Here is a 25,290-nt window from a genome sequence, read left to right as displayed (position 1 = left end):
CATTTGATTGCATTGACAAGAGGACATCGTACTTCTGCCAAGGAATCTGCCAGCCCCTGCAGCCCTCCCACCACAAGTTAATTGCCTGTTGCACGCTTAAGTCCCTCCACAGATAGTTAGCAAAAAGAACTGCCGAGTAATACTTTACTTCCATGCATGCATCATGCAGATTACTATTCCTACTATGTTCATGCTGTGTTAAAAAGAGAATTAAATACTGAAGCAAAACATTGTGTTAACATGCTAATTGGGGAAGAAAAAAGAAAGGAGCAACTAATGCTTAACATAACTAGTTAGGGTCAATTAGGTTGCAAGAATTGAAACAATTTTAAAAAATAGCTTGGAATGTATAGGCATGGTAAGCAGGCTTTTCTCAGAAACAATTGCTTCAGCAATGTTTTGACGTGGTTGCAATCTTATCCAGATTCTCAGAAGCCCCCCCAATACACTATTTTTAAGCTTTGTTTCTCTCCTGAACTGCTGATCTATTAAAAAGGTTACTCAATACCAACTCAGTCTGCTGATCTAAAAAAGGTCACAATTAAGGAAAATTCACAACTTAATAGCAATGAAACTGGTAGAATTTAACACTTCCCTAAACATAGTTCAGAGTGCAAGACTCTGGTCTGATAAAGATCCTGCCCTGACATACGCCAAGGATCTCTGTTATTATCAGTCCTTCAATTTGGGACTCAATTCCAAGCCCTTTTTTTTTCCCAGGAAGACAGGGGAAAGGAGGTGGGTCATTAAGTCCGAGAAGGGACGAAAGGAGAAGTCAAAGCACAGGGATATAAATCCACTGCAGACTTTGTCGTCTGCGGTCAGACAAACCAACTCTCATTCCATCGGGGTGGCTGGCTCACTTGGAGGGCGGCACAGGGGAAAGCAGAAGAGGACAGACCGCCATGCCTACGCTAGCTACTCATTGACCTCCTTACGCTGTCATCAGGAGCTGCCTTATCTATTTTCACCTCAGGCAGAAGGCGTCCCCCAGGCATGCTGGAAGGTGGGCCGCCGATGAGGGACACCACGCCGTTACAATCCACCGTGCTGTTCCTCTTCACGTTTCGGCGGAGGTTGGGGAAAATCCGCGAGGACCGGCTGCCTTGGCTGTAGCCGCTGTAGCCGCTGTAGCTGCTCCTTCGGTCACGGCCACGGATGGGGATGAAGAGGGAGTCTCTCCTGCCTTCGCTCTCCTCCACCGTGCTGTGCTCGTCATCAGCAAACTCATTTTCAGAACCTGGGTCACGAAATCGCCCCTTGTAGCTGAAGATGCTGCTCTTGCTATTGTGCCGGGAGAGAAAAGGGGAGCCTGGGATGCTGAGGAGAGACTGGGAGGAAGAAAAGAAAGAATGACAAGGGGGTGAACAGTGTGGAAACAAAGTACTTCAGTGCCCTCAAGTGCTGCTAAAGCAGTTTTGCTCCCTCTCCAAATCCAGACAAACCATTGCCACTTGGATGTCAGCTGTACTTAGAAGTCGTTCGCTCTTGGCTGGCTGAGCCATGCTGGTAAGGACGTTTAATCTGGTAAAACACACTCCTCTCAGGAACAACTTATGCCAGGGTAAGTGCAAGGGCTGTAAACTCAGGCATTAAGCATCTTCCTGATCCAGTGCAAGTTTAAATGGGTGAGCAGATTCCTCGGAAATGTTAATCAGGATCTAAACAGAATATTATCCCGACTAAATAAATGTAAACGTTAAGGAAGGAAATAAAAACTACCTGGTTCATGATGGAAAATTTCCTTCCTATCCTGTTATCGGGTAGCCTGAATGCTTTCCTCCTCATGCCATCCTCTGATTCAGACTTGAACACCTTTTCAGCATCACCCTTCTCCTCTCCTTCTGACAGCTCTTTGTCCTTCCGTTTTTTCCTCCGGTTTCGACGCTCCTTGGCACTCTTGGAACTGACTTTGGAAATCTCCGAGGAGCTCCGAGACATCCTCCCCCCACCGTCATCTTCCACAGCATCCTCGGAGACCGTCCCTGCCGAAGTGACCATAGCAGCAGCCTGAAGGTGAAGGCAAGAGAACAGGAAAATAAATCAGAACTTAATTTGAATAATACTCCATTTCTGCTTTAAGAAAGAGCGTGCCTTAATGCATGGAAGCACAAGACTTTAGGACAGCACTGAGATGCTTATTGTTTCCCTTGGAAGGACCTTGCAGCCAGGACTTGTAAACATTTTTATAGTCTACTTCTGCAAGTAGTAGAATCCCTCTCAGACCCTCGGTTAGGTTTATAAGCATTTGATAAAGGATCAACAAAGCGGTATTTACCTGACTTGCAAAGGAATTCCCACACTTGGCTAGAAACCCAAAAAATGTTTCTACACTTCTTAATAAAAGGCAGTTCTGCTATCCAAAATAAACATGGCAAGCTTGTACACATTCGGAAAAAAAAAACTTCTGCAGCCAGGTGAACAGCGTCAACCCCAGACAGCAGAGCAGGAGATGCCAGGGAAAACCAGCCATGGCACTGCTGCATTTTTATTACACATCATTGCTCTGCAATAACAGGCAAATAAACCTAAAAATATGCACATGCATTAAACCAACAAAAAGAAAAAACACAATCAAACACTCACCTGTGCTTCTTCCTGCTGCTTTTTCAATTGTTCTAACATGGCCTTAAATTCTGCCTCTTTCTGCTCTGCCTCCTCCAACGTGGCCTGGTTCTGCTCTTCATAAGCCATAGCCACCACAGCCAAAATTAGGTTTACCAGATAGAACGATCCCACAAAGATCACCAAGACGAAGAAGATCATGTAGGTTTTTCCTGCTGCTCGTAAGGTCTAGAAGTAGAAGAGAATGGTAGAGTGAACACAAAAGGAAAGGGGAAAGCAATTTCTAGAGTGACACCTGGTATGCAAGCTAATCTAATGTTTCTTGACCCGAATGCTTCTAAGAAAATAGAGCAGTGCTGGGTATTTAGGATCTCAGCACTTCCACTGCAAAGCACTGAGACACTGCACATTCATTAGCTGTAAACACAAAAGGTGACATCCCTCTTCTTCCCTTAAGGGAACATCCAACGGATGCACACTGAAAAGGATGCAGAAGTACAGTGTGAAACTCAATGCCTGGCCTTCTCCAAAACAAAACAAACTGTTAAAAAAGCCATTTCAGCAAGGAGCCCGAACCACCCTCAGGTTACAAGGAAATGCTCTGCCCTCCAAAGCGCCTGAACACCTCCTGTGAGCAGAGCTGAGCTTCTGCAGCGCGCAGTCAGCTTCTTCCCGAATTAATTCACAGCTCAGCTGCGCGCATGCTGCAGACCTGCAATCCCTTCTGGACTTACAAGTGCGACACCCGCTTACAGGTAACATCCCTTTCCTTCTCAATCCCCAAGGTTTAATTCTGCAGCTGTACTTCTCTTTCAGATGCTAGGAAGTAAATACAGCTCATCACATTCTCTGCGTCCCCGAATTTTCACGTTGTGTAACACCGAAGCAACGCGTTTACTTACTAATTGATACAAGTTTTCCCAAAAGTCCTGAGTCATAAGGCGAAACAAAGCCAGAAAAGCCCAGCTGAAAGTGTCAAAGCTTGTGTAACCGTAGTTCGGGTTCCGTCCTGCTTTCATGCATGTGTAGCCCTCTGGACATTGACTGTAAAGAAGATGGAAGTGATTTCAGGGCATCAATACGGTAAAAGGGATAGGGCAAATTCATCACAGGCACGTTAACCGGGCTAACCAATTACAGACAATAGCACGAGGACAGTTTCCACTTCTGAACCTCCAGCCCCTACTTCTCCATCGATTTTTATGATTAGATTCAGAAGGAAATCATGCCACCAGAAATCATCATTAGATAGCTCAGTCTCCTGGGGTGACAAGAAAAACGCCAGCTCACATCGTATCAGAGCAGCAGACAGCAACAATGGATTAATAATTAGATTAAGAAACGTGAAGCCTTTTACATTTGAAATAACACCAGAACCAACAAAGGAAGCAACAGGAAATATTCCAAAGGTTTTGTCATCATTAGCAGACATCAGCGGTAATTAGTCATCACTTTTAACAAAGCTCAACACTCACCCTGCATCTGAGCTGTTACCACAGAGCAAAGGATCAGGGGCACCAGGAATTATGTAAAAATTTGCTGAAGAAGATGAAAAAGAAAAGATTACGTGCACACACGCATGGAGTTAGAGGATTTAGCATACTATCACACTACAGAAACCTTAACTAAACTCTTCTAGATCCCTTACTGGTAAATTTACCAGGAAACACAACATTCAGACCAGGGATTCACGTGGGCAAAGCGACTTCCTTTTTACCATATTAAAAACCCATTTTCAATTGGAATCAAAGCAGAAAAAAAAAAGAAAAAAAAAAAGGAGCATTTTGGACAAAATCCGTATTTAGCTGAAAAAGCACAGCCCATGCTTTTTAAAAAGATGAACCCAACTAGTAACACCTGAACAAGGTCAGGTTTCTAGAAATGGAAATATATCCAAGCAAGGGGTTTTTATTGTGCAAAGCCGGGCACATCACGCATCAGAAATCCCAACCAGCAGCATTAAATCAAATAAAAAGGTTTTAGGGAGCAGCACTGCAGAAATACCTACACATATTGTTGGTGTATTCCTCCCAGTCAAAGCCCCTAGAGCCGTTATCCAGGAACGTCTCATTCACATTAATTGGCCAGATCACACACTTGTTCCTCAAATTGCCCATAAACAGCTGCAACCCGATCAGAGCAAAGACACTGAGACAAAATACTGTCAAGATCATTACATCTGACAGCTTCTTCACAGACTGAATTAGGGCACCCACAATGGTCTTCAAGCCTGCGGAGAAGAAAACAAGACTAGAAATCACTCCTGTAGAACAAAAAAGGCATTGAAAATTCAAATACGTACAGAACCTTACACCTATGTGAGGGTAAAGGATGTTGCTTTTATAGGGCTGGGTTCCTGGAACCCCTGGAGGTTTTCCCACAGCACCACGGGCGCAATGGGTGTCCCCATCCCAACGCCAGCCGTGGGTTCACCACTCAGGTCAAAAAACCAAAGCCCCAAGCTCATCCCTGAGAACATCCCAGTTTTGCACGAGAGGATGCGAAACGTACTCGGGAGGCATTGCAACGGAGGCTGGGTTTGTCCAAAAAATGTGAATTAAGGTGCGCTGCTACAAACCCTCCACGGCCACACCTTCAGCCTGCCTTATTGGCACAAACTGGTGACTTACGGAGATCAGATGCCTTTCAAACTGCCTACAGCCGAACTTTCTCCTGCCTAACCAAGCCACCTCAGCATTTCTCTGCTTGCAGGAGTTGAACCTCTCACTGAGAGCAGGGTTTTGTCGCAGCCAGCTGGGCAGGCTTTCATTCAGTGCTGGCTCCTGGAGTTCCCCCAAAGCTCTCGGGGTCGTTCATTGGCAAGGCTCAATACCAAAAGCGAGCACAGGATAAGATGACCCAATCCTGCTGGTTTTCCAAACCATCCGGTCTGGGGAACCATCCGTGAGCGTGGACACATTACTGAGCAGCGTAACCCTTTGGGGATTTAAACAAGCAAGATTTGGGGATGCAGAAACACTACAGCCCTCTGCTTGGCAGCTCCGATGTCGAGGAGGATCAGCGAAGGATGCTGGAGGAAGGAGTTAAAGGACTAGCCTTTTCCAGGATTTTTATACAAAGCTTGGGAACAATCCCCTCCTTCCTTTCCCTTCCCTTGGCAATTCCCAGATAATCATCCACCTCACTGAACACCTACCTGCCTCTCTGCACAAATTCATTTCGGGCTTCAGCAAATACAGTAAAAAGGCTTCCACCGCCTTCACTTAAGGCAAAGAGCAAAGCCATACTTTCAGCAAGATAAATTCAGTAAAATGAGGTCAAAATACAATTCTGACGACAGCTCCTTTAGAGAAAACCCAAATTCTAATTTCTACGAGACAGGCCAATTACCTCCCTGATAGAGTTAAGTTTACCAAAACCTAAAGATTCTCTCTGATTCCTGAATTCAGCTCAGCAGCACATACTCATGAAACCAACCCCTGAATTTACTTTGAGTTCTGCTATTAGTTCTTGCATTAAAAATAATAAAAAAATCATAAAAAAAAGGAACACCTCCCATCAAAGTCTGCTGGAAATCCAGAACAGGGAGATCTGGCAGGAGACACCGCCACAGGTCAGGCACTATTTTTTCTTTTTTCTTTTTATTATTTTTAATTAGTTCCTCCCATCCTTTCCTTCACAGTAAGAAAAGGCATTTCAATGAGCTGTCGCGTCTTCTGCTTTATACTTCTCTTACTCAAATCTACTCCAAACTTTACTGATTTTTATATTCCCAAAGCATCCATCCTCTGCGTGGCCTGGTACCTTTGCTCTGCCTTCACCTACCAGTTCTTTTATGTTTGTATCGCTGCTATTAGCCAAGATTGCACTGCTGGGGACGTTTCCTTTCTGGAGTATTTAAAGATCCAAAGAACACAAATGGTTTTAGGTTTGAGCCAATATTCCAGTCTTGAAACGCTGCTCTGGATCGCATCAAACTGCCCAGCCTGCTGAACAACTGAATTCTTCAAGGACCCAGTACGGAATTTTAAAAATGTAATAAAATTAAAGGGAAAAAAATGGAAAAACCCCACAGAGCCAGGAACACAGGGCTTAATCAGATCCACGTGTCTGTCCAAGGCCACCCAAGCACGCTGCAATAAACCTCGGACAAGAAACCCTTCCACACCACCAGGGTTTGATCCGTATCAGAACAGAAAGATTCAAAAATACATAAAAAGGAATTATTAGGGAGGAATACTTTTTAAAAACACCTCGTTTCCTTCAGAACATTTAGATCACTGCCCAAGCCCGGCTCAAACACGAAGCAGGCTTTTTGCTGTTAGGCCTGGCAGACAAATACCCATCACAGCGTTTGCATGCTCATCCCCATCGCTCCGAAACGCCCCGCTCTGCACATGCAGCCATTCACACCGGCATTTGTGCCTCTGGTTGGTGTGCCGCTCCCCCACAGGCACAAAACGGGATCGTGGCTTGGAACAGAGAGGATAAATCGGCAGCAGGAGAGCTCCCTGGCCATTCCCAGGATGAAACAGCCTCCAAACTGCCAGCTGAAGCAATCGCCTTCACCTACAGCGAAACCCAGGGGCACGATTCCACGTGGGATGCGGCACGGGCTGACACCGATGGCACCAGAATTCAATCTCCAACAAGGTGAGTGCCAATAAAAGCTGTCTTTAGGCCCCCATGGGTTAATACGGACTGTCAAGCCATAAGGTGAAAGCGATATTTTTGGTATTTCGGTGCCGGGGTGCCACACAGACCCTCCACCTGCACACATCTGATCTGGAGTCCCCTGATGTTCTAGGAGTATTTCCTACTTTTATCTTGTCTAAGAAGCACACTGAGGACGATTCCAATTATTGGCAGAAGACACAGTTAGCGCTTGTCATAACAATCAGATTATTTTCTCATTAGCTCAGCACAGCGTTAACATTCCCATTCCTTCGCACACACTGAAGCAGAAGGGGAACCCCTTTAGATTTACTAAGAATATTCAAAAAATCACTTCTCCTCTTGGACTAGATAAGCCTGATTTCATATTAAACAACCCAAAAGGTTAATTGCACAAACGCTTTACATTCCTCATATCGTTAGGCATAAAAGCAAGCAGGGAACGTGGTTGTACTCTACCTACGTGCTGCAGAACCACAACTGGGGCAACCCCATCCCAGCACCCAGCTCATACACACAACCACAGTTCTGCTGCTTGCAGTTTTAGCCACGGATTAATTCAGCACATCCAACACTCAGACAGGATCTGAGATCAGACCTGAGCTGGGTGCAGCAAATCGTCCTCTTAGTGAAAAGCGTGGCTGCACTGAGCTAAGAAGAAGGGCTCAGGTCCCCCCAGCCCTTGCTGTCTTTTGAAATAAAAGGAAAAATCCATTAGTTTCGAGTAGGATGGAGGGAATGATACAAAACTGTTCTGCTCCTTTCCATAGGAAGACAAGGCATGCCGCTGCACATTTAGTAACCAGCTCATTAAAGTTGCATCATCTTCACTCTCCTCTGATTATGAAAGCAAAACACATACAAAACTTATTTTAACATCGATGCTTTTCTTCGAGCAAGACAGTCAATACCTGCAGCAGGCTGATAGAATCGCAGCCACGCTTCAGATCCATCTAGTGCACTGCTAACAGCAATTACCAAAATACCTTTAGCTCTTTGTGTGTGCACTGCCAGACATTAAGGAAGGTAAGAACATTATTCTAGCATTCTCTCATTCGGTGCAAGAGAAGCAGGTGCCACTTAAGAGCATCATGCACAACAGCCATGGACATCTGATGGGTTTAGCAGTCTGGAATGGGGACACAAGTGATGGGCCCCTACAATTCTGCAGGTCATTTTCTGGCAAAGATATAAGAAAATGCATCCTGAGAAAGCAAAGAACCATTATCAGTTAATGCATTAGGAAACAGAATGCACAGAAACAGAAGGGCAAAACTTATCAAGTGATTGTTGAGGGTGCCTACTGTGAGACAGTTCAAGCACCTAGGAAAGCTGGGATATTACAGGTGCTTCAGTGCCTGCAAGAACTGAGTCCTAAGCTTGACTTTAAAATGAGGGACACTTCCCAGAAACAATCTGCACAAGAACCTACAAAGCCCCGAGCACCTCCTGCATGAGAACTGAGGACTCTCTCACTTATACTCTCAGTGCATGATGCAAGAAGCCGTGTAAGTGCCAGCCCTGCCAAGTCCATGTCAAATGGGCAAGTCTGTGAATTAGGACTTCTGGCTCAGACAGCAGTTTGGGCCACGTATGGTCGCATGAAGAGCTGGCAGCCAGTTCTGTTACAACATACATGTACATAAAAGCTGGTAACACCAACACTCGGGTTAGTTTCTTGTCTCAAAACAGCACAGCAACCCTTGCTGCAGTCGGGGCTACAAGCTTATTGCTGTTCTGTGTAAGACAACCTGCCCCAGGTCCCACCTGACTGCCAGTACCTGGAGTAGCCTCACGCAGGAGGGTTTAATCTTGCTCGGGTTTTGCTTGCTTGCTTAACAAACTTATTCCTAAACCAACCCTAGAAAGGCTGCTGTTAATGGGATGACTCGCTCAGTGAGGAACTGTTCAGCTTGAGGACGAAGGGAGCGCCCAATTCTTTACTCGTTTTGATTTTTTTCGGTCTGGCTTTCATTTCAGAGATTGGACAGCCACGTATGCACACAGGGATAAAGACGTACGGAACAGCAGCCTGCTCGTCCAATAATGAAGCCTGAATTTCAAACCATTCCGTTTTACAGACTGCAAAGCCCATCAAAAATTTCCCAGTGCCATTTCTGAGAAATAAGCAATGCAGGACAAGGGGGGAGATATCGAAGAGAGATAAATGCAAGACCAGCCTTTAATGCTTAATGGTTCTCACCTGGAATAACAGAGATAGTTTTCAAAGCTCGGAGAACTCTGAAAGTTCTCAATGCTGAGACATTCCCAAGGTCCACAAACTCTGTGACATATCTGCAATGAGGGAGGTCACACACAAAAAACACAATGACAATACACACACCAAAAAAAAACAACAACTACAGACAAAGCAATACATCACTCACAGGGGCCTGTACCCAACAGCTAACACCAACCGGAGGCCGCCTTACCTGGAATTACAGAAATAGTTTTCAAAGCTCTCAGAACCCTGAAAGTGCGCAGAGCTGAAACATTGCCTAGGTTTACAAACTCTGTTATATACCTGCAGAATTAAACCAGAGTTAATGGCACCATTGGGGTCACCTTCCTTTTCATACAGCTGTCTGTTTGTAGGAAACAGTTTGTAATTTACAAACGCTTTAGAATCCGCATTTAAAAGAGAGAGAGAGAGAAGATTTCAAAGCCCAAACACAGTTTAAGTCTCTCCGCACTTGTCCAGGTACACGGTTAGACACTTGCATTTTTGCCTATGCAGGGCATGAACATTTAAGGCTAACTACAGAAGAAGGTAAATGGAAAACTGTCCAACATGCCCGGAGTCCTGGTGACATCACCTCTGTTCAATGGTTTCAGGTATATTCGCTTCACTTTCCTTCATGTTTTTAATAAAGCATCGCCACCCTTCGCTTTGCTTAGCAGCCTTCATTTTAATCCGTTACGCTTTACCACCTGTTTGTGAGCCACAGGTAGCTCTGATTATCCCCGTTTTACAGAGGGATAAACCTGAGATACACAGAGGGTAAGAGGCTTAGTGCAAGGTTAACAGAGTTCAACTGAGCACAACTCAGAAGAGAATATTTCCTCTGTGCTGTCTGGCGAGAAGCAGGGTACAAAAACGTAAAGCAATGCACGATATTCAAAGTTCCTCCCGGTACAGGAAGGCCACCACAAGAGCTTCCAAAAAACTCGGACTCTATTAATGGGATTTAAACAACACAGGTTTGCTCTAGCCCTTGGCACGAAAAAGAATTTGATTTGATATTTCCAGGGCCAAACTCTCCTACAGCAAAGCGACCTCAGTGGAAATAAAGGGATTATATAGTTAGATCAGCTCGAGTTTTAGCAGATTTATTTCGTATGGATGTGGTGGGCCTTCTAAAGCTGTCACTTGTTTCAGAAAGGGAGTAACCAATTCACAACAAATTCAACCCATGTGCAGAGAGCTGGGAGCCTGCCCCACAAAGGCACGTTTACCCTGGGCTCAGCAGATCCAAAAGGGAAACTACGATGTCAAGGAGCTGTGGGCTCTTTGCCTTTCGTGTCCAACATCCAACTCGTTGCATGTAACTGAAATGCTCAACTAAACGGGCAAACACTCGGGAAAATCAGCAACCTAGGCTGCAGGATGCAGCCAAAGCAGGGCTGTGGCATTTTATATGGTTAAAGCTTTTTACTCTCATCAAATTCAAGTGCTCGGAACCCTTGAAAACCGAGCTCCTGAGCCTTCCTCCACGGTCTTTGAGTCTTCATTGGCCATCACTGACTGCGGAAGCCCAAACGTGCACATGTGTAATTTTTTCAAAGCATATAAAAGGGAAAAAAAAAGTCTTCCACCAGCCACTGCGATTGCTGGTGCCATAAACCTGGTTCTCAGCAGCAGTACTACGACTGATCGAGCAGCAAGGCAGGGCACTAAGGACCAAGCCCTGCCACCAGAGGTCTGGTGCACATCTCCAGGTTCAGCTGGGAGCTCAGGCATCCACGGGGACTCCTCGTTCTCAGCCCAACGTAAGCTGATCCAGCACAAGAGAAAAGAACGAGGAAGCAAAATAAAGTGTCTCCTTCTCTGACACCGCTTCTTCATTAGAAATTGTTCAACCTGCAAGTTGCAGCCCAAGAAATTTTAACATGCAAGCCCACGGAGGGAAGGGGTGGTAGAGACTGGAATTCAGAGATGGTCGGCTCCTAATCCTGTGCTCAACAGATTCAGCTGCTGCTCTGGCACGTGAGCTGATCTAGAACGTTAGACCCTATTATAAAATCTTTTATTAACAAAGGCAGGTTTTAGAAAATTGTGGGTTTTTTTTGCAGCAGCAGCACTGCTGTTAAATCCACAGAGTTGTGTTTTAGATCTGCCTCTGTGTCAGGCTTTCTATTGAAAAATCAATCTGGGGATTCACTGAAGCTTTCCTGGGTTTATTTTTTCCTTACACACCCACCCTCTTCCTACGGTCTCATCCCCTCCCGTATGCCACAAATACCTGAAATAATCTGAAAATGCAACTTACGCCATCATGATCACACTGAAATCTAGCCAGTTCCATGGATCACGTAGGAAAGTAAAGCCATCTATACAGAAACCTCTTGCAATAATTTTCACAAGTGATTCAAATGTATAAATACCAGTGAATGTATACCTGTTAAAAGGAATAAAGAGAGGCGCACTGAGAAGTTTGTAGAAATGTAAAGCCAGTCATGAAAACAGATGAATTGCAAGCACTTTTGTCTAAACAAAGTGGATATAAAAGAGTTCATGCTAGCTTAAATATGAGTAAGAGCAGATTTCCGAAAAAGCAGCATTCCGTACGATTCTTAAAAATAGAAGAAGTATTACTTACTCCACATTCTTCGACCATTCAGGCGGGTTACTAAAAGTCATGAATACACAGTTGGTCAAAATAGTGCACATAATGATCATGCTAAATACTGTAGAACAAAGTCAAGGATCAAAGGCACACTAGCGTGGCTCTTTACATCAGCTTACGGCTCCCTAAAGACCCCTGCACTACACCAGCACTCAGCAACTCCCAGTCTGTTCTCAGTGTGCTGTACATAAGAGCCAAATGCTTCCTGCAGTCATGGGAGATGAGAACAGGGGCAACTCTATACAAATAGTATTTTTGCATCACCATTCGCTTTATTTTCTATTTTTTTTGTGTGCGTTAGCAATTCAGAAATCACACGGCTTAATAAAAATGCCTTCCCAAACAACTCCATCCACGCAGCATCATTAAAATGTGTGCTCTGCTAACACATCCAACAGGGAAGCAGCACTGCAATCCACGGACACCTAGGGTTTAGTTTGGAGAAAATCTTACAAATCTTTGCAAGGTGTACTGGAAAGGAAACATGTACTTTCTGTGCACACAGCACGGATCAATTTGTACTTCTGAGACATGGGATTTTATCTGCTGTTTCTGATTCCCTGCTGGAAGAGGCAGGTTTACATACCTTGTACCACCTGCCAGCTGCTGTAGTCTCCCACTTCACTTTCTCACTGTTGCATATCCAGTCATTTGCAGGAGCAAAAATGATAAAAATTACAAACTTTTTTTTTTTTTTTGTCTTAAAGACAACAGGTTTTCAGACCATTCTGTTAGGAGAAAGGGGAAGGAGCAGGGGCTAGGAATAAAATCTCTGACTCCTCAAATATAAATACAGAGAGCTGTTACTCCTTGTCCCTCTGTATTGACATTCAGCTGGGGCAAACTGGCTCATCATCATCTCAACGTCCACTGATATCATTCATCAGCACAATTTTGTACACTCAAACTGAGATTTCTCACGTGTGGTCAGCCTGTTGACCAAGAAGTACCTTCTCCTAAACTCCCTGCTCCCTCTGTGTGTTTGGGACACATCTGAGGTTCAAGGTACCAGACGAAGCCATTTGGAGCACTGTGGGGCCAGCCCAGTTTCAGAATTGGAAGTTCGAGTGGATTTTAACTACCGAATTATTAGCAGAATGGTGAAATTCAGGGTCAGATCCAAAGCTCTTTGACTTAGAAAATGATTTAAGCAGACTCAAATGGCTCTTAGAACAAGGCCCCAGATCCCCTGCCAGAATCTGTCCCAACGTGACACATCTGCACCTCGCAGCCACATCCCAGAACATCCAGAGGGGAGGGAAATCCACGAGAGGCAACACCAGCCAAAAAACACTCCCAGCCTCAGCACCCAAGTCGAGTTTGAAGTATTAGAAGATGGAAAAGCTTTTCCTTCCTGAGATGCAAGAAGTTAGTACTGAGAAGTCCCTAAAACAACAAATGAACGTGCTTTGGTAAGATTTGTTTTAGGGTCACAAACAAATGGGGCCAACCAGCTCGTCCAACTCACTGCTTTGTTCCTCCTCTCTTAATACCACATGCAGGTGATGGTTCAATACTTCCAATACTTATCAGTGTCTGCGTATCGATGGAGGAGTGGACACAGACGGGTACAGATTAGCAAGGAATATAAATTAAACATTTACTTGAGCGGATATGTCTGAACGGCCATGCTTTTTCATTCAACACAAATCCAGCTTCACCAGGCACAGAACTGTAATTCATAAATAAAGTCTGAATTGAGCAATAGGACAACAGGTAAGAGATTTTTCAAGCAACAAAGACCAAAAGACCTCAGCAGTAAAAAGGATATGAATGTATCAAAATTTTAATAGCTATTCTTCTAAACAGATTAAAAGGACTTAAAATGTACAAGGCAGGTGTGGCACTAAATCGGAAGAGTGTTTTCCCTCTGTTTAGTACTACAAAGGTCTGTAGAGAAAGAAAGAAAGAGAGAAAAAGAAAGAAAGAGAGAGAAAGAGTTAATGCATGAAAATCAAAGCGTCAACAGTTTTAAGGAAAAGCCCAACAACTTCCATGGTAAAAAAAAAATAATAAATAAAATCAATTTTCTGCTTTTTTAAGTGATAATCTCCTTTACGAAGTTCCCACTAGGGAAAAACATTCCTACCAGTACCTCAAGAATAATCCTACTGCAAAGCACCTGTTTTACTAGCCACAACAGAGCCCAAGCAAAACCTCCCAAGTAAGAGCTTGTGTTTCTATCACACGGGGCAGGAGCAGCGCTCGCCCTGGCTGAGAGGCAAGAACCGAGGCCCAAGACCTCTGCAGATCACAAACCGAGGGGCAGGAGCAGCAGCTTGAAGCCAGCCTCCAGCCCCGTGCACACACACCACATCCTCACGGTGCTGCCTGTGCCTCCGTCCCACGCCTTGCTAGCCGCTACGCCGGGACCCCGCTTTTCGGGGACACCCCACCTGCAAAAAGAGATGGACAGGTAAGCAGAAGGACAGGGAACGACTGAGGCCCACCCCAGCAGACCCGAGGAGGCAGCTAGCCGTCGTTTCCAGCGTTCCCACTCGCTGGCACCTCGGAACATATTCCACCAAACTCCAGTCACAGTCATGCGCTCTCCTTGCCTTTAATTAGCGAGTTTAGGTTCACTCCTGTACGCGGAGCCCGCGGCATGAATCACGTCAACATGTGGCAGGATGGAGCTCGGCTCCCCACCACCCTTAAAATACAGCCCCGCTGCTTTCTCTCCCCACGAGCTGAGCGTGCGGCTCCCAAAGCACGGGGAGAATCACACGCAGCCATCTGGGAATGCAAAATTAGCACCCTGGTCGCTCGATCCCGGCACGCTCCTCGCACCCACCACTCCACTTGAAGGGGAAAAAAAAAAATTAAAAATTAAAAAACAGGCATTTCTGTGCACTGAAAAGCTCAAGTCTTTTTCCCGGCACCATTTTCTCCGTTTCCCTGCTCCCTCCAGGACGGGGTGGATGAGATGGGGGATTACGGGTGGCTGGGAATGGGGGCGCAGAGCGCAGCGAGCTCGCTGCAAGCTGCCTCCCCGGCAGCAGCCCACCGCCTGGCACAGCCCTGAGAGTCCAACACGGGGGAATCCACCAGGGCTTTCTGCCAACGCAGTCGCTGTGCTTCCCCCAGGAGGCTTCGCTCTTCGGAAATTTGTCATTTCCCTCCTAGCAAGCGCAACCAGGCGTCTTCGCTCGTTTGGCTAAATTAGACCGGTGAGCAGTAAATTACTTGAAAAAGGAAATCAAAATCAGATTGTGGTTCAGCGCTGAGTGAGAAATATTAGTTAGCATGACCACTAATGCGTCTCCCAACAAAGAGCACTTTAAAGGCAGCCTTGGAGAGCTCTTAAATTGCAGCATCAAGAATTAATGAACAGATTACCTTGATGTGCAGGAATATTACAAAAGGCCCTAAGTTTCCCAAAGTTGCCGATTACAGAGTGCTCACGGGCTGCTGGCTTTAAGACCCCAGCACAACAAACTTTCAAATTCCCCTCCCATTCCTTTTTAAACCTCCTCTCATGCCCACAAAGGCTGCAGAAGGGGTTTCTCCCTGCAACCGGGGTATTCAAAGGCTTGTGTCCTTAGCACAGCTCTCAGTGCTCCGATGTCCTTCAGGCAATGAAATCTCCAGCGTGGCTGTGCTGAAAATTACACGAGCACTAGGTGGTGAGCTGGATGAAGGCAGAAATCCTCCTTTGGGAGGTGGGTAAGGTCCATTTCCATTTTGACACGGGGAAATCACAGCGTTGGAGTGCTCCAACTTGCCCAGACTCAGCTCAGCAACGCAGAAGCAAAACCTCTCCTTGCCTGCAGACACAGACGCACGCTGCACCAGAGATGTAAGCCAACCCCAAGACTTCAGACCCGTGCTAGAAGAACAAGCCAGGCTTGCAGAGCAGGCAAAACGGACGTAAACCGCTCCGCACCGAGGGGCAGGCGCCGCGAGCCTTGGCACGCTGCCGCGGTTGCATGGAAACAGCCATTTCCAAAAGCCGTTCCCCAAGGATGGAGCCCAAAATTTGGCACTCCCTGGTGGCAACACAAGCTGCTTGGTCCAACCATGAGGGCAACAGCCTGCGACACGTCAACGCCTCGTTCTGCTCGCCAGCTCGGTCCATCAGCTGTTACCTGACCTCGCACGCTGCAATTCTTTGTTTCCTCTTCCACGCTCTTCCCAACCTTCTCTTCTTGCACCGTGCCGCTTGTGGAACTTGCTGCTTTCTGTAAAGCCTGTCAGAACCGGGCCTTTCAGTAACACAAGTGCTGCACATTCCTGTATTTTCACTGATTATCACGGTTCCAAGACCCACTGCTACGGTTCCCCAGTGTAGCTTCTAAAATCCTGGGTAAATCTCCGCTTGGCCTTCTTAATAGAAAGAAGGGCACAAAAGCCAAAAAGCGTTTGGCAATTTAAAATCTTCATTCTTCTTTCTGCTGCTGACATATTAAAACTCAATTTCAAAATGGCTGCATGCTCTTAAAATGCTTGCTGGTTCGGGTCCAAGAACATCCTTAAGCCCTTTTAAGATCTGCTGAGGCAAAGCTTAAAACTCCGAGAAAGGCGATACCTGGAAAAAGGCATTCTGCAGTCTTCTTGTAAGAGACGAAGCCCGGCTGAACTTTCAAAGTCTCAGTTTTTTGTTTCAGAGGCATAAAAAGGCTCCGTCCACTTAAGTTTTCTTAACGTTGTCTGGGAATCTAGGCTTTAAAAACCCTTTGAACGCTTCTCATATAAAAGAAGTAATATTGCAAAAAGATAATCAAGATTTTTTCTAAATCAATTTGCAAAACGGTGCATGAAAGAAGCTATGCTGGAGAGCACGACGGAATTGATCAAGGGAGGGTTCCAGTTATATGGAGATTTAAGCTAATCTGGCTTCATGCAGGTTTTACATTAAGCATTTCTGTAATGGCTGAAAAGTGAGGAGGAGTGGGCAGAAGATTTAAGAAGAAAACAGCTTTATGAACAGCACATGAACATATGGAAGCACATTCCTACAGTGGTAACATGATGACTGCCTTACTGCCAGTGCTAAGCAAAAGAGAGCAGAGACGTTCTGCTGACACCCCGAGCACTCTGCTTGAACACAGCTAATTTCAAGAGGAATTTACAGGGGATTCTGGCACCCTGTAAGCTGAAGAAGCATCCCCAGGATTTAATATATCAACACAAAATATTTTGCACATCTCTTCTGGCTCAAGAAGTGTACGTTCTAATACAGAAAACATTTTTCTACCCCCACCCTCCAAAAAGGAGGAAAAATTATCCTTCGTTAATAAATTATTTTTTGCCACTGAAAAGCTCACGGAGGAAAAAAATCATCTGCCACATTCTGCTCTTGCTTTAATCTCTTGGTTGAACTCCAAAATAGAAAAAGGCCAGGTTGGATGAGGGAAACCACCTGGTGGGTGGTTTCCTTGCCCATGGCAGTGGGTTGGACCTGGATGGTCTTTAAGATCCCTTCCGACTCGAGCCGTTCTCTGATCCCACAAAGCGCTCCCTTTCCTTTGCCTGTTCCTTCTGAGCCTGCTGGAGAGATGGAGTGGAAGAAAAACCTCCATTAAACGCTAAGTCTTGGCAAAGGCTTTTGCTTTTGGAAATAAAAGGCTGACTTTTGAGGTGGACCCAATCTTTTGCTTTTTCCCTCTGTTTCTTCACCAAAACGTGCGTGGAGCTCAGCGCCAGCCTCCCGACCTCGCAGGGCCATAACCTTGCCGTAGAGGAGTCCCGAGCAAAAGCTCCTTGAAGCACACGCCAGAGACAAGCACACCTCTCCCACGTTCCCCATCCCTGTAATTTTCCCAGTTCCACACCCTCAAGGTGACATTCCGGGCTGGAGGGCCCGTTTCCAAATGATGCATGTGACTTGACGAAGTTGCAAGTCACTCTATTGGCACATACACACGAGCACGATCCTCAGGTGCCCATCTGCAAGCTATAGGTGACCTCAGACAGTCCCACTCCAGCCTCTGATGTCCGGCGAGGTGCAGACTTTTCTACAAACATGGGGCTGATTTCTCCACTGGAAACAACCCGCCTAAGATTAGGTGTGGTCCCAGAAAAAGCACGGACCTTCTCCTGCCTCCTAAATGGAGCAATCACAGGAGTATTTGAACCTTCACCTCGCTCTGCAGCGAGCACGAAAGATCCAGATCAGGTGAAACGGATGGCAGCTGCTTGAGAAAAGCAGCCACAGCCTGGCAAAAGTCACGTTCAATGGGTAGGAACAGGGCGAGGAGCAGTTTAGTAGGACTGACAGCCCAAGCCATAATTGGAAAAGACGGAAAGAGAGGCTTAAAAAATGGGAAGACATTAAAAAAATTTTGAATAAGCCTGTGGAAATAGAAGAGGATGATGATCCTTACCTCTTGCATAAGCAGACACTGGAGGATGCTCAGCTCTGTGGCACACGTTCACGTGGGGAATTTTCCCGTTTCTCCCCATTCTGCTCAGCGCCTGCCACAGGCTCAGACAAACCCAGCACCAGGTCTCAAGAGCATGAGCAAAATGATGCAATTAAGTGATCAGCAACTTTCTAGGGCAGAAAGTGTTTGATCTGACTGGGCAATAGGGAAATTCGCTTACAAATTCGGACTCGCCGCCTGCCTAGGCTTTGAGGCAATCAGCTGGTTTGCTTTCATCGCTGAGGATGCTCACCGAGGTGTGTCCTCTGAATCTTTGTACATGTCAACAAGGAAGTCCATGTGCGAGGATTTGGTTTTTAATTGAAAATTTTCAGGTGTCCGCATCAGATATCAAAGGCAAGTAATGCTTCTACCATGTACTCCAGATCAGGAATTGCACGATGATTTTTACTTGCAAAGCAAAGAACCATAGAAAAATTTCTCTCTGGTAGTTATATAAAGACAAAGAAGAGCTACCTGAGCTCCATAAACCGTTACCTGTGAGCAAATGGACTTTTCTGATTCTATTAAGAGTCATTAACCCCATTTTGCAAAGCAAAGAAACCGAGCAGAGGAAAATGAAGCAGCTTGGACAAAAAAGACTGGCTCACAGAGCTGGGCTCTGAACCCTGGAGTTTTGACTCCCTGACCACGGTCCTGTTTCTAGGTCACTCCTTTTCTCCTTTAAATATCAGTTAACAGGCCACTGGAAAGTTCAGCTTCTCAGTTAAAATGCAGTTTCAATTTCCTTAGACAAACCAAGATCACCGTGTCCTACTGCAAGGAAAAGCAACCAGCTGATTTGTTCCTATGCATGCTGTACATCTAGCTTGAAAAGAAAAGACCTATGATGCAAAGCCTTCTGGCAAATGCTAGAGGAAAAAAAAATCTTGGAAAACTTCCCATGATTCAAGCAGATTTGCAATTCCTGATGATTCAGAGAAGGGGCTTTTTTTAATGGCCTTAAAAAAACTCTTTGTGGGAAGTCACCGACTAGTCGAAGAAGCACACACCTCAGCTCTCACCATACCAAAGTGGATGCGGAAGAAAAATGTTCATCTGGTGTTTGTGGGGCGAGCAAGGCTCTTTTTGCAGAAGGACGAGGCTGGCAGGGCTGCGTGAGCTCCAGTCTCCAGAACCTTCCCCTCCAGCTGCGGCTGCTCCAGCTCCACCAAGAGCTCGCGGTCCGCACGAGCAGAAACCTCGCGAGTGGCGACATGCAGAAACGTACAGCTCTCTTCTGGAGACACACCAGATGCCTTCGAAGCTGGCAACGGGGCTTATTTTTTTTCTCAAAAGGGAAGATTTCTCCACAGCGTTGTGTTTGGAGGCAAATCTGAAGACTGAGAAAGGGTGAGGGCCACCGGCGTTCGTCCCCGTCCCCTTCTGGTGAAGCAAGCAAGAAGAAGCCCCACGACGTGGGGACCTGCTGCCCTCCCAGCACTGCCTGGCTACTTTAGCTAGAAAGAACACGGCCTGATCCTTTTGTTTGCCTACATGAACAAGGTGCAAAACATCCTCTCTGTGTTCCTAACGCCTCCTTCGGTCAGGTGGAAGTGGCCAAGCCAAAGCCAGAGCGATCCTGGGAACCGCTCTTAGGCTCCGTGCCTCTGTCTCACAGCCTGCCCACACCAAAACCAGGCAACAACAGATTGGTTTAATAAGGAGAAAATATTTGCTTAATAAAGAGAAAATATTTCTGAGGGATAACATAAGCTTCTTTCTTACCAACAACAGCAGTTGTCAATACACTTCCCTCAGTAAACCAGCCACCTAAGCACCGAGCTGACTGGATTTCAGCACACACTGGATTTTGAAGCCCTGCTCTGAGTTGCCTCCTGTACTCCCAGCACCGCTGCCGAAGTAAATAAGCATTAAATTCACTAGTGGGAAATTAACCGAGAACAATTCTCAGTTATCCTTAACTTCAGCATCCAGATTCAGTCGACTTCATGCGAACGTTGCCCTGCAAGTCCTGGAATTGCTTTTGAACATGGCAAGAAATGTCTGCCCCGGCACAAATCCTGACGTATTTTGTTACCCACGACAACTTACTGGTTTTACCTGACAGCCACTTCATCCAAGTTTTGATGGTCACATCAAAGTTGTCACACAAACTGCCATCGCATATACAAAGCCCGAGCTTCTCAAATGCAGCTACGCCCCAGATATATCTTTCTGGTAATTAGCTTATTCAAATTACATTTCTATCAAAGAAAGCAATGAAATTAACCAGCAGAAAAGAGCCTCGGTTTTTAAGTGTCTAGCCTTCAAAGAAAATTCGTGATCGCGCCCTTCCTGATTTCACCAGTAGATTCCCCCCTCCATACCCAGCAGTTTGCTTACTCACCACTTCCCTCAAGATCCCACTTCATTTCTTAACACATTTCAGCACCAATAAATGTCTCCTGCCACATCACCTTAATTTCACAGACATTTTTTTTTCTTTTAAATAACAAATTCTGAGGATGAAAGTAATTGAAATAATCTCTCACTTCTTTTTTTTTTTTTGGTCACAATTCTAAATACCACAGTTTCATTCTGATCAACTTCAAAATGAATTCCATGCAAGTAATGAAATATACACTTAAAACAGTTACCATTCCCCCTCAGTTAAATTCTTCTTATTGCCCTCATGGTTAAAATTGGCACATTAGCACAACTTGGCTATTTTTAGTTTCCAGACCTTGTTCTGCTGTCTCTATCCAAGCAGGTGCTCAACAGACTGATCGTATCATCTCTAACTTAGCTGGATAATTATTCCAAAGGTGCATGAAGCACAAGGGAAACACCGTAAAACGTCAAGAAACATAGACAACAACAACAACAACGCCCCATCCAAAGACTCCATTCTTTGTCTTCTATTTAAACCATACCCAAACCTGCAACCTCCCAAGCAAAAGGTGGTTTAGTGACTTCTTCCTTGCAGACTCACTTTCTGGGTCATATAATAAGGGTCAAAGTCCTCCAGTGGTACAGCAACCAGGCCTTTAGGGATGTCCCCGTAGATGAAAGGCAAATTCTTCCCTGCCTCAAGGTCACTGTTTGGTTTTGGTTTGCTGTCTTCATCGTCATCCCGGTGGCTGCTGTCTTGCTTTGGACGCTTCTTCTTTTTTTCTTCTGCAATGCGTTTCTCAATGTTAGCCAGAGACTCCGGAGTGAAAGGTTTAAAACTATCGGGGCCTGGTGGTGCGAGCAGCCGTGCTGCCATCTTTTCATCCTGCAGCAGCTTCTTTAGTGATGTTGCAGCCCGGACAGGTCAGCTCTGCAGGGGAGCAAACAGCACAGGCAGAACAAAGAGTCAGTCACGGGAAAAACAGGCGGACCAGCACATTTCAACAAGGACCTAAAAACAACCAGGCCTTCGGGTCCCCGCGGAGAGAGGCCAGCACTGCGCATTTTGGCCCCTGCACAAGCATCCAACAACAGCAACTTCCAACCACTGCACCCAAACCCATCTCCAACCCATCCTGGTTTGCCTCCCGACCACAAACTAGAGCACAGAAGCTTTTCTGAAAAGCAACTTTAGTTAAAAACAGTATATTCCTGGAAAAAAAAAAAAAAGAAAAAGAAAAAAAAAAAAGGACTTAGAACCACTGGAGCAAAGCATCCCTCCAAGTGGCTACAGCTCATTCCTCTACCCATGACAGCGCCGTTCACACATTTGCTCTGAGTTCATGCAAATCTAAAGCTGCCCCACACACGTACGGCTCAACCAAGCATTGTTTCCAGCTCAGGTTTTATTGGCAGATCCAAAAAATTTAAGCATAGATCTTCCTCTTTATGTAACTACCCAGCATAGCTGGGGCTGGGACTCTTTTCGTATAAACTCGCCCAGGTATTTCCAGAATAATAGCCATAGACTTGAAAACTATGGCAAGGAGAAAGAAATAAATGGCAGCATCTTGGTTGCAATATCTCTAGAAACATGACAAAATAGCTTGCTGATATTAAGGAAAAATTAATTTATTCTATTCTTGCAGCATTTGCATGCATTTAATTACCAAATTTCCCACATACTGTGAAACTATATAGCAGCGTTGGGGATGTGGTCTAATTGAATGGCACAGATAAATATGTAAGGCCTGAATTTAGAAACCAAAGTAGCTCAGGGACACAGGAGCATAAAAAAGGGGAAAAAAATGAAGGCACAAATGAATGCCGGATTTACACGCCCGATTACACAACCGGCAACTGGAAGCAACCAACTATTCTGCCAAGTGGCCATGTGAAATAGAAAAATAAAACATTCACACACGCAAAACCAAGCAAAACTCAAATCTAGCAGCCAACTGCATGTCACAGTGCACTCCCTGCAAGCCACACTGCAAACGACGAATAATCTGGCCTTTTCTCTGCAAGTCTCACTATTTGACTGAGCAAATTCTCTCCCCTGCAGGGCAAATCCCGAAGCACCCTTGGTTCCGTTGTGGCATCACACCTTGGCCAAAACAACTCAACTCTCTGATTCTCAGAGGTCTACTGTAAAGATTCCTCTGCCTCGGAAGGGTTTGTAGAGGTTCTGCCCATTGATAAATTGCAAGACTCTCCGATGTTACACCGATAAACCCTGCTACAGGTTCCCCTCGTGCTCTTTGTTCTCATTGCTTTTGTTTTATGGTTTGGTATTTACTTGTAGAGCTGTTAATGTCTCGGTGTCACTACATAATGTGATCTGGAGCTCTCTTTCCTTGGGAAATTTCTGCCTGTCCTGACTTCGTTTGTTTTCCCAGTAAATTATCCTACATTCAGAAAATGAACAAAATTAGGATGCAAACTGAAGGGATGGGAATGGAATGCTTATTTAATCCCTTAAATCAGACCCAAATGGCCATTTTTACAGCTTTGATAGCAGAGCACTTCCATTCTCACGAGGCCTAGTCGCGCTTTGCAGCTCCCACAGCCAACTTCTCATCTTCCTTTACTCAGCATCCCCCAGACATAACTGCCCAGGATATTTCAGAGCTGCGTTTCTTACAACAGCCACCCAGACGAAGAGGTCGGAATGCCTCTAGGTCCAAGTTCCCACTGAATTTTCCAGGCTCGCTGTCACGCTTAAAGCAGGTCGGATGGAGCCAGAAAGCAGCGGAGGCTAAAAGTGGATGTGCGGAGCAATCCAGTGGTTAATGAAGTAAAAACGGAGAGAGCATCAAAGATTCCCACTTCCAAGGTTTTCCAGGAAGAAAGGAAAACCTGGGTAACAACAAAAAATTTTGTGAGGATCCAAAAATGTTTTAAGCATCCACCTGCACTCACCAAGGAAGGGGATCACCGTAAGAATGGAAGGAGTTGAGCGTATGAACATCTGCTAAACAACCAAGAAATCCTCCCCAAAGCAGTTCTGCAGAAGAGGGGCTCAGAACATCCCCTGCTGGGGGGAACTCGGGTTCCAGTCTGCCTCTCCCAGTAAAACTTCATTTCTGTATGGGCACACACAAAGGATGAGCTGGTTTTTGAGCACGGGCTCCAGAAAGCCAAGGTATTTACACCAGCAAAAAACACTGTGCTGAGGTGCCTGGTTACTAAGACAATCACTTTTTACAAATGTTCCCAACAGTCCATTTACCAGCACATTAGGAAATATTCTGATAAATTATGCAAGCTGATTGTCAAAATAAATTAAAAAACACTTTTGAGGCAGTATCTTTGCTTTAATACATTTCCTCAGTTATTAATTTGCAAGATTCAGTCGGTCACGGTATCCTTTAAGTCCCTTTGAGACAGAGCCCTTTTGTGAGAGTCCTTTTATGTCTCCTTTTATCCCTATGTATCCTACAGATGCACATATCCTTTTATATAACCCACGCAGACGCACGTGGATTTAATTTAAAAACGCAGGGTTGGGGCCGAAAGGAAAATACAACGTGGATGAGCAGCCCCCCGAAATTCTCCTGCACGAGACCCCCAAAAACCACCAAACCAAAGCACCTACATGTGAGAAAACCCCTGGCTGGGACGGGCCTTCCAAAGAACTTGCAGCTCTTTGCCATCTGCAGCAAATTCTGAGAGCCTCGAAGCGGGCAATTTTATCAATGAAGCTACGGCAACACGAGCAGCCGAGATGCAGGAGGAACCCTTGGAAAGGCCGTCATGTGATGCTCGATGCTGTAAGGTGGAAGGAAAAAGGCTTCTTTTCACGATCAAGCAGTATTTATTACTTTGCTGCCGGTCATTTTTCCCCAGCCTCTGTCAAATGCTGCAGAAAATCCCCATGCAGTCATTTCTAAGCTCAGGGCAGGCTCCAGACAGGGCAAGAAAGCGGCTCGGAAACAGCAGGGGCAGAACCGAAGCTGAACACACACGCTTAAAGGTCAAAAATGGACAAAAACAGGGAGGAGGGAGAAGCACAGCAGCACCCAAAAGCAACAGAAAATGGTACGAAAACATCCTAGCACCTCAATGCTCCTTAATAAAAACCTAAGAAACGAAAGATGTGGTACCAGAGGCTTTCTTAATCCCGATCAGGAGCACTATCATTTCTTTAGTGTCACCACTAAGTTGTAAGACCTGGAAATAAGTGAACCCAGATCTCTAGTGCCCGGTGCTAGCCATTACTCACGGGGGACTTACATTTATCACCGGTCTCCCAGGGGAACCTGGAGATTCAGCCAGGCTCAGCCAGCTCAGGTACAGCCCTTCAGCAGCCCCCTGCTACAGCCCAGCAGCTGAACAGGGAACTGTTCAAAATATTGACTGTATAATGTCAAGGCACTAGCTTGCCCGCTCAGAAGACCAAAATTTAATCCCAATTCAATTCATTCAGTGACCCTTAAAACAGCAGTGACTTGTTCTTCACAATCATTTTGGAGGAACTCATTTAAGGTTGCGGAGCGCCCAACCGCTACGGTGCCAAATAACACAAATATGGGCAAATATGA

General features: G+C 45.6%; 1 protein-coding gene across 13 annotated transcripts in view; it reads right to left on the bottom strand.

The window, feature by feature from the left end:
- SCN8A (sodium voltage-gated channel alpha subunit 8) overlaps nt 1–25,290 on the bottom strand; it is a 65,656-nt gene that overhangs the window by 25,276 nt on the left and 15,090 nt on the right. For 4 of the 13 annotated variants that reach the window (XM_068663612.1, XM_068663617.1, XM_068663610.1 and 1 more), the window contains exons 2-12: nt 21,348–21,677; nt 13,820–13,937; nt 12,021–12,111; nt 11,691–11,819; nt 9,404–9,495; nt 4,574–4,795; nt 4,041–4,104; nt 3,468–3,609; nt 2,587–2,793; nt 1,723–2,010; nt 939–1,331 (exon numbers count right to left, since the gene is read on the bottom strand). In XM_068663612.1, the coding sequence (XP_068519713.1) occupies nt 939–1,331; nt 1,723–2,010; nt 2,587–2,793; nt 3,468–3,609; nt 4,041–4,104; nt 4,574–4,795; nt 9,404–9,495; nt 11,691–11,819; nt 12,021–12,111; nt 13,820–13,937; nt 21,348–21,623 (2,022 nt within the window). In that variant the 5' untranslated portion in view covers nt 21,624–21,677. Of the gene's footprint in view, nt 1–938; nt 1,332–1,722; nt 2,011–2,586; nt 2,794–3,467; nt 3,610–4,040; nt 4,105–4,573; nt 4,796–9,403; nt 9,496–9,632; nt 9,725–11,690; nt 11,820–12,020; nt 12,112–13,819; nt 13,938–21,347; nt 21,678–24,344; nt 24,518–25,290 lie in introns of those variants that run through there. The other 9 variants (XM_068663619.1, XM_068663616.1, XM_068663615.1 and 6 more) reach the window with 7 other exon arrangements.

The sequence above is a fragment of the Anas acuta genome, chromosome 29 (assembly GCF_963932015.1).
Source record: "Anas acuta chromosome 29, bAnaAcu1.1, whole genome shotgun sequence".
In the NCBI taxonomy this organism is placed as follows: Eukaryota; Metazoa; Chordata; class Aves; order Anseriformes; family Anatidae; genus Anas; species Anas acuta.
The sequence above is the reverse complement of the archived record's forward strand: the minus strand, read 5'-3'. Positions and strand labels throughout refer to the sequence as shown.